The following is a 9,694-nucleotide window of genomic DNA, read 5'->3' on the forward strand; positions in this document are numbered from 1 at the left end:
TCACTGTACAAGTTTTGCATTGACAATATAAACTTTTCCATTCAAAAAAACAAGAAGGGAGAAGGGTGACAAGAGGGCCATATACAATACAGATACACTACAACATTATAGCAATAAGTTTTCCGAAAATAACGGAACAAATTTGCAAGAGCCACCACTTCGCGACACCTGCAACAATCCAATGAGCCTGATCGCCAAGAAATTCAATGCAATCGTTGGTGAGATTTAGTGACTTCGCCTTTTCTTTGAACTGCAACCTGATTGCCTGCGAAGATGACAGATATAGGTCACTCAGCTGATTCGTTGCATACAAAGTGTGTCGGAAATGAGAAGTTCAAAGACTTACGAATCATCACAGTTTTCTTCACTGCCTAATGACCTCTGTGTACTCCGTGATGGTCCAGAAACCTAAGATAAAGAGAGGTCAATGATAGCACAATGTCTAGTTTAGGATTCTTTCTAACAAAAGATTCTTTTTTCTGCGTGTGCAAGTCGTGGATACATATATCCAACAATAACGCTCACAGAATATGGGCGTAAATACATAAATGGAACCACTTAATCATGCTAGAGAAGAAAAATGAAAGCATCATCGATAAATTGCAGATCAGAGACTGAACCTTCGTATATCACTCTAATTCAAAGCAACCCTTCCCCCAGGAAATCAACCACTAGATGGCATGGAGAGAAAAAGAGGACGGAAGTTGCCCCCGAGAATTCTCTCTCCAGCTTTTTTTGTATTTTGATAACCGAGAAATTCATCTGAAGTTGGCCCTTTGGGCCAATCGCAGCTCTCAAACCACGGGGCCAAATCCTTCTCCACTAAGTACTGGACTGACTTAGCTTCACGCAATGACTAAGACACAAGTCACTCAACCTTTGCTACCTGAGCATATCCCTCTTTCCTACTTATTATTGCACAATGATGGAAAGCTAAATACTTTTCTCAATAGAGAAAGAAAGCTAGAAAAGACTTTTCCGAAACAGAGACAACATTGAAGGATAAAGGTGAAATGTTTACAATTGTTGCAAAATCCAACCCAAAAGAACATAATTCATGGGTTTATCTATAATACAGGAATATATAACAAGAGTACTAACAGGGTGGTGCGATCTTTTGCTGCCTCTGCTATGAGCTTCAAGATACTCCTCATACGTCTGCGACAAGATAAAGGAAATTTGAAAGACAATGTACAGTAATATCTTAGTCATGGCAACATGATTTGATGGTAGATCTAACAGCTACACCATGTGGTCCATGATATATTATACTTGTTTCGAAACATTCTTCAAACTAAAATCTCGGGAAGGACAGAGAATATACAGCCAGTGAGTTTACAGCTAGGAGCCAGGTGAACTGTATGATGTATTAAATACATCAGAAATACAGGCTCCAAACTATCCATGTTGCAGCAGCCTAAGAGACAATACGGTCAAAAATCCTTAAATACTAGCAGCTGCACAAGAGAGTCAGAACAGATGGTTGGGCGGGGAGGGGTGTCGTGGCAACCTGCTAAACAAAGTGGACGTTGGTAGTACGTCTTAAATCACTAATATGAAGTAAAGTTCAAGGCAAAGATGTGTAATATGAAGGAACAAGGCAAAGAGGATTTCATGTAAATTTGGGAAATTAAAACGACGACGACATAAAGAGTACAGGGAACAAGGTGGAGCCTGAGGAGGGGAGTGTACGCAGACCTTACCCCTACCTCGCGGAGGTAGAGGCTGTTTCCGAAAAACCCCCGGATAAAATTTGCGAAATTATATAAATTAAATCTAATAAACCACTTTGCTATGAAGTTTGCTATAAACAAACAACCTATACTTAAGGATATTAAATTTACATAATTAATGGTACTTGGTTCACAACTACACATTTGTTAAAAGGAATTGCAAGTCCACACCAGTGAATCTTATGATACAAAGAGAGGATTGAAAGTTACTACAGAAAGAATCAGATGACGTGTAGTCCAATATCAAGAAATCGGTGGAGTCATTTTAAGTTAAAAATTACAGAATTCGGCAATTTTCTAACATATGCTTTCTACACTAGAAGACCAATGTTGTATAGCACACAAAATACAGCTCTGCATCCATTCAAAGAAAAGGGGGATGCTAGATATTAAATAGCCAATTACTAACTACAGAGAGATGAAGCTCGCTTGGCTGAAATCATCAGCAAACTTTGAGAAAGTACAAAGAGTTTCATCTTCTTGGCAAATACAAGAATCTTTTTAGACCTATGTGCATCAATAATTAAAATAAAGGGTAAGACGAGAACTTCATCAACAAATAAATAAATAATGGTACGAGAAGAAATACAAACCATTTCAAGAATGTCATCTTCGGTCAAATTACTGGCAAGAGGGCTCCTTTCTGCTGACAAGCCCCACATGTTAGTTCGAGGACTCACATCAGTGTCTACATGAAGATTAGCAAGGCTTTCATTTCTCTGTGAGTGCCTCGACTGTCTCGATTTTGATTGACCTGATGCAATGGCTGACTCCTCAGCAGAAAATACACCATTTATTCTCTGAGGTGCTAGCTGGAGTCTACTAGCATTAACTTGATGTTGGTAGAGTAAAGAGGGATAAAACATGGAACCATTAGGTATCAGAGATGCATTAGAGTCTTCATATCCAAGATGCAGTGAAGGCTCTACATATGGCCTTTCAGAAGAGAGATCATTCCTTGCAAATATATCCCTGGACGAGCCAATAACTATTATAAAGAGAAAAATCATTTGCACCATTTCTTCCACTACTCTAGCAGAAATATGAGAAAAGGCTCTATGTTTCTAAATAACGGAACGGGATCACTATTTCAAGTTTTTGGGGAAAGGGCTATACATTTTCAAATTAACATCCAAAGCATCCTGTCCATCAAGGAGCTCACATAAAGCTTCACCGATATCTGGAGGTAACTCCTGACAGCAGTACATGTACCATGGTCATAAAAGCCTCTTTACTAACAAGACTACATGGAAAAAATAAATGAATAGTACTAAGACAAGAATATAACTCATGCCTGACAATCTCTACTAATTTTGACTGGTTTGTATTGATTCCATGGGTTCTTAAGGTGAAGAGTTCTTTGGAAAGGTAAATCAGACAATCGCAGCCAATTCACATCAAAGCTTCGACCCCAAGTAGTACGTCCACCATTTCCTTGACTCCAAACTTGGTCTCTTCTCAAACCAACAGGAGAAGTCATTTGGGCGTACCCTTGAAAGTAACCACTCATGTTGACACTGAATATTAGTATCACCTTGTTGGAATTCTGCCCACAAAAGAACATGAACATTTGTTAGTACTGTTAGATATATAAATGGCAGATGTTCATAATATTATATTACTCACGAGGATATAAAAGGAAAAACGACTTACATGAAATGCTTCATCCAAAATGTCCTCGTTCATGGCTTGAGTAGCCCAAATCCCTTTGTCTACTGATACTTGGATATTTTCATGGTTCAAACTCTTGATTACAAAATATCGTATGTCATAGGGTTTACCCTTTTCAATTGCACCTGAAACTCCAATCTGCGGACATGAAACTGTGTCCTCCTCTGCTCTAGAACGACTGGTATCATCATTTACTCTGAAGCTTGGACTAACTGAGAAAAGAGTTCACATTTTAATTTGAATCATGTTAATGTACGTTTATAGTAATTCATAAACTAATCATTTAACCACTACAGTCATGTCAAGGAAAAGGAAGCTACAAGATATCTTCTTTAACCACTACAGTCATGTCAAGGAAAAGGAAGCTACAAGATATCTTCTTTTTTAATTTTTATTTTTGTGATCAGGTAACGCAAAACTACATGAGTGAAAACATGTAGCAACCTCCTATCTCTCCAAGGTACCAAGATGGTACAGGAAAAGAAACAGAAACACAATAAAACAAAAGCAGCCTCCTATACTCTTCTTCCTAGCATATCCACTAAATCCATATACTGGTTCAAACTCTCTATTAAGCTTTCTTTACTCAGAAATACAAATTTTGTAAACATCTATCCTTAATTCTAGAAATGGGCATTCTGCCCCCTTCAAACCAAGTTTTGTTCCTCTCTCCATAAGATGCACAACGGAATAGTTCTCCATATCTGCTTTAACTCTTTTGGTATCACCTGTTTTTGCCATCCTTCCAACAAATCTTTCACTTTCCGAGGCATAATCCAATTAATACCACGAAGATTTAGGAATAACTCGCAACATTCTCTAGAAATTTAACAATGGAGAAAAAGGTGCTCCACGGTTTCCTGATCTTCTTGACACAGGAAGCATCTACTACATAGGCTAAAACCTCTTTTCTGCAAGTTATTTTGAGTTATGCATGCTACTTTAACGGAAGCTTTTGTCTTCCATATCATCTTCCAAGGCCAAAAATTATCTCAGTAACCTGACTGTTTTATCAACATACTATAACAGCTTAAGCTTTTAGATGAGATGGTTACACGCTTCAATATGGCATCAGAGCGGTGGCCACACGCTTCAATACCCACAAATTCATTTTTTTAATCAAGTAAATATAATTTCGTTCGTAAACATGCCACAAAAATGAAGTTACACAATATTTCTTGCTCCATGAATTTCGTAGCATAGCCACCCAAAAGATACTTGAAGCATGACATCCTTTGGGATGGAACTAAAATTGTGCATACAAACCATATCTGTTTTTATGCATACAAATTCATGGAGGGTGTGAAACTTTTACACAATCTCAAAGACAACTATGACTATACAGACGAATGAACAACGTGCAGAATTAAATTATGAAAAGATTTAGTATCAGTTTTACGAGGTTTAGTAGATAGACCTAATAATATCAAGCCAGCTTACAGACTCAAGAAACCATACAATTAACTAGAGCTCTTCGAGGCATCACTAATTACTAACTAATGGTGCTACTTTCAATCAAATTCAGCAAGCCCTTTCTAATTCTAAAGTGAAGCTCTAGTTTAAGTAGAAAAGACTGGAATTGTTTGGCCATCACTAACACGCTAGACGATACATATTGCTCATCAGTTGAATAGCAAAGTCAACCAAAAGATACTTGAATGATAGCACCTTTTGCACCAATATTAGATGGTGGGCCAGTGTAAATGACCATATCCTTGTCTTTGTCATGCAGACATATTCAAGGAGGAGGGGTAAACCTTGTAACAAATCTCAATGGCAGCAACGACTAATCAAAAGTATAATACCAGAAAAACCCACACCAATAACTGAATTATGAAGAGATTTAGCATCAGCGTTACCTGGTTCGTCCAAATTCCCTCTTCCATTTTTCCATTCGGTCACTGTGGAATCAGCTACTGATGCATTTTCTTTTACATTATCTGACGACATACTTGCTTCCAACTTCCTGCCAGAAAAAAAGAAGGCAACAGAATGACAGTAAAATTAGTTTTGAGTACAAAACAACAAAGTAGACAAAATAATATACATCAGAAGGTAAAATGAGGAAAACTTCTGAATTTAAAACCTCAGTACAGTAAATAATTATAGGCTCGACCACTCAGGCTGTATATACTAGTTTGAGGAGCATAGAACATACGGGGTTTAGAACACGATAAAGACCAATAAAGAGACAGCAATGAGCAGGCTTGGCTCTCTGTCATACTGTTTGAAGATTATCATTTAGTATATACGGAAGCACAGAACTCCTTGGACAGCTAGAAATATGGAACACTAAAAAAAATTCTCAGATGAAATCATTTATAAATGCCATAAACAATTAATAACGAATCAAATCCAAAGCCAGCACACATCATCAACCTTCCAACAAATAGAGTTTGACTATCCCATAGATGCTATAGTAGCAACTGGAACAACATGACATTCCAAAGAGCAGGAAACTGAAAAATCTAGAGACTCATCCAGTGTCAACTCACTGGAACAAAGAGAAAATAAGAGACAAAAGTGTTCCGTCAATCAAAGCTAAATAATTGGGAGAGGAAAATGGAACTACCATTTGCCGCGTGTAGTAACACTATCAATAACGTGAGCAGTACTCAGCAAGGCCTTCAAGCAACAAAAATGCGTAGATTGTGAATGAGGTAATGTCAACGGTGAGAGAAAAACTAAGATAACCTCAAGAAACCCAAGAACTTCAAGTTCTTTTCCCCAAAGATCCAACTTCAACCACCAGCAAGTCATCAACTTAAAAGGACCTTTCTTGTTGCAGTTGAACTATTTGGTCGTGAAGCAAATGTTGGTCCAATGAACTAAAACTCATCATTACAAATCATTTAGAGGCACTAGACTTTGCCGAACCATCTTGTCAGCTAATGCATGAAAATGAAGCTTCGACTAGACCTTAGGTGCTTGCATCATTGATTTTGGTTAAAGCCCAAGCAGCAAGAACAAGTGCCTCATGCCCCCAAGGTGTAGCCAAATAATGAATAAAGTGTGACAGGACTAGAGGTGGCAATTTCAGCCCATATTTGTAAAAAGAGTCTATTTAACCCATATTTAGCGAATTGGATCACTCATATTTCAAATGGATAACTATAGACTTCAACTTATTTTAAAAGCTCATACAAATATGGACAAAATGGGTAAAATATGGATACCCATTTAAACACAGAGATCACCCACCTATGCTTAAAGTTTCAGTTTTTTTTCATTTCTAGTTTCTTTTCTTCTTCTTTTTTTCTTTCTTTTTTCCTTTAATTTACTTTTTTTCTTTTTCATCTTTTTACTCATTCCTTATAATTTCTTTTTTTCTTTCTCATTTTTTCATCTATTTTTTAATTTTTTTATTTTATTTCTTTTTTCTTTGTATTTTTTTTTTTTTCGCTTTCCCCATTATCATTTTTATTTCATCATTCGTATTCGCTTGAGACCTACATAGGTTAATAAATATAAGTTTCTAATTATCCCATTTACCCTATATAATTCATAACATCTCTTATCAATTAAATATAATCCATAGTCTCACTCCTTTATTATTATTTTTTTCTATCTTTTATTTCTCTTTTTTTTTTCCTTTAATTTACTATTTTTTTCTTTCTTTTTCCTTTAATTTACTTTTTTTTCTTTTTCATTTTTTCCACTTACTTTTTACTCGTTTCTTACACTTTTTTCTTTCTTCTTTTTCATCATTTTTTTCTTCTTCAATTTTATTTCTTTGCATTCTTTTTTTTTTTTGTATTTCCGTTTCCCCCCTTTTTCATTCTTGGTTCGTCATTTTTGTCATTTTTCTTATTTTTTTATATTCTTTTTCTCATCTTTTTTTGGTCATTGCATTTTATATTTTTTTACTTTAAATTTATTTGTATCATATTATATATTTCAAATAAATTTATTATTTGTATTTGAATAGTTTAGTTGTCAATATGTGCAATTTATCATTTGTATTTATATACAAATAAGTATATGAATTAAAATCAACATGGGTTGTGGTGCAGTGGATGGAGCTGCTCCACCTTTAACCAGAGGTCGAGGGTACGACCCTGGTTATGGAGAAAACTCTGTTGGGAGCGCTGCCACCTTAGGAGTTAAAGTGGGTTGAAACCATTTTTACCCAATCCATATTTGACCAAATCCATATTTACCCATATTTATATGGGTGGATTGCAATCCAAACCATTTTTGTTCGATCCATATTTAACCCGTCCAAATCCAATCCAATCCGCCCATTTGCCACCCCTAGACGGGACACATGAAGCCATAAGTTCAAGTCCAAGTGGAGTCAAAAACACTAGGCATTTCTTTCCATTTGCCTAAACCTTGTTGGCAAAGTTACCTAGTACTTGGTTGGGTGGCACAAAGACAGTAACACCGTGGAATAATCAAGGTGTGTGCAAGACACCATCATGAAAAATGAAAACAAGAACAAGTGCAACACTATACTGTTTGGTAAAACCAAAACACATAAATTCAACTTTGGAACGCCCAAAACTCTCAGATATCATCACATTTGGATAGTATTAACTTTGTTTTAGGCTTCCAATGCCCATATCAAGGAGCCGTTGCAAGATGAACCATATTGCATATGTAAAAAAGGTGGAAACCAACTTACAAGGCAGAGTTCACTTGACACAATTTGAGGACCAACATTCTACACTTATACTCCTAATTATCATCTTATAGCAAATATTGAGATAACAAAATCCGACCAACATTTACAGCAGTTCATTCATCGTTCTTTGAGGAACTAAAAAAAAAAAGGGAGACCCAACATGATAAAACAATTCAATCTGCAAATTATTTGCTTAAAAATGATTCATTTACAACTTCAACATCGTATTAAAATGCTCACAGAATTCAATAAAATTTGACCAACATTTACAAAAGTTCATCATCTTTCTTCGAGTAAAGAAAGAAGAAAAGAAACCCCACATAATAAATCCACTCAGTCGACAACAACATCATACCTAGAGTCTACACAAACCTTACACCTACGATTCAACCCAGGGAGAACCACATCTCAAAAGCTAGCTATTAAGGTGGGAGAGCCCAAGGTTATATAAGTCCCATATCAGCTCCCCATTTAACCGATGTGGGACTCAAGTCCCATACCTTGCAATAGGATCATAACATCGTACCTCACATACGAAACAGAGAGGCTGCTTCCGATAAGGGATACAAGTATCGGAGCACTAAAAACAACAAATAAATGTGAAATGAAGAGTGTAACACAATAAACAGGAGATAGAACGGTAACAAAAACGATATGATGCAATAATCGACGCACAAAAACAACTCAGTCGACAAGAAAATAATTTGTTTACAGCCAAAAAAACTTCGGAATTACACTCTACAACATTCATTCGGAACAAGTAAGAAACTGAATGACAAAAAAAGAATCAATTTTTTACCATGTAAATTTTGCTTTTAGTGTTTTTTCGAAGTAATTTAATGCCGCGAAACTAAAAATGGAAAGGGGAATTTTACCTTAAAAATTCATAAAGATAATTCCGGTTGGAACAATGAGAGAGAGAGAGCAGAGTAAGCAAAGTAGTTCTTCAGATGGAGATAAAGTTGTGCCCAAATATTCTGTCTCTAAAAGCCCTGATTCGGCCCACATAATGTTTATACCTTTATTTGTTTTATTTTTGAGGGAAATAAAAAAATATTCTATGGTTAAAAATAATACCAATATAAAAACAATAATCCCCTTTTTTGGTTAAAATAACTAAAACAGTGAAGATAAGTAAATAACATACACTATCTTCGGGATTACGCTCTTCAACATTCATTGCAGAACAAGAAGAAAGTGAATGACCAAAAAGATTATCTATTTTTCCATGTTAACTTTGCTGTTAGTCCTTTTATCAAGTCAATTTATGCTGCAAAACTGAGAATGGAAAGGGGAATTTCCAGCTGCAGGTCATTCATATTTATTTCGGAAAAAAGAAAAGGCCCATAAACCCTCATGATAAAACAATTCTATCTGCAAATTCTTTGCCTAGAAATGATTCATTTACAACTCCAACATCCTAATACAAATACTCACAAAATTCAACGAAATCCGACCAACATTTACAACAGTTCATTCTTGGACCCGGTGCACTAAAGGAAAGGTCCGACTACAAGGGTCTATAGTACGCAGTCTTACCCTGGCAGAAGGTTGTTTCCACAACCTAAACTCGTGACCTCCTAGTTACATGGCAACAACTTTACACATTACACCAAGGCTCCTTTTCTTCATTCATCTTTCTTTGAGGAACAAAAAAGAAAAG

The 9,694-nt window shown here is 36.0% G+C and overlaps 1 protein-coding gene across 2 annotated transcripts in view; it reads right to left on the bottom strand.

The window, feature by feature from the left end:
* LOC107851494 (YTH domain-containing protein 1) overlaps positions 1 to 9,694 on the bottom strand; it is a 13,019-nt gene continuing 3,325 nt past the window's right edge. Inside the window, exons 1-9 of one of the 2 annotated variants that reach the window (XM_047402391.1) lie at positions 8,907 to 8,926; positions 5,264 to 5,370; positions 3,387 to 3,616; positions 3,028 to 3,279; positions 2,850 to 2,926; positions 2,327 to 2,705; positions 1,102 to 1,158; positions 347 to 408; positions 1 to 265 (exon numbers count right to left, since the gene is read on the bottom strand). In XM_047402391.1, coding sequence (XP_047258347.1) covers positions 226 to 265; positions 347 to 408; positions 1,102 to 1,158; positions 2,327 to 2,705; positions 2,850 to 2,926; positions 3,028 to 3,279; positions 3,387 to 3,616; positions 5,264 to 5,354 — 1,188 coding nt within the window. In that variant the 5' untranslated portion in view covers positions 5,355 to 5,370; positions 8,907 to 8,926 and the 3' untranslated portion in view covers positions 1 to 225. Of the gene's footprint in view, positions 266 to 346; positions 409 to 1,101; positions 1,159 to 2,326; positions 2,706 to 2,849; positions 2,927 to 3,027; positions 3,280 to 3,386; positions 3,617 to 5,263; positions 5,371 to 8,906; positions 8,927 to 9,694 lie in introns of those variants that run through there. The other variant, XM_016696550.2, reaches the window with a different exon arrangement.

This window comes from Capsicum annuum, chromosome 1 (assembly GCF_002878395.1).
Source record: "Capsicum annuum cultivar UCD-10X-F1 chromosome 1, UCD10Xv1.1, whole genome shotgun sequence".
In the NCBI taxonomy this organism is placed as follows: Eukaryota; Viridiplantae; Streptophyta; class Magnoliopsida; order Solanales; family Solanaceae; genus Capsicum; species Capsicum annuum.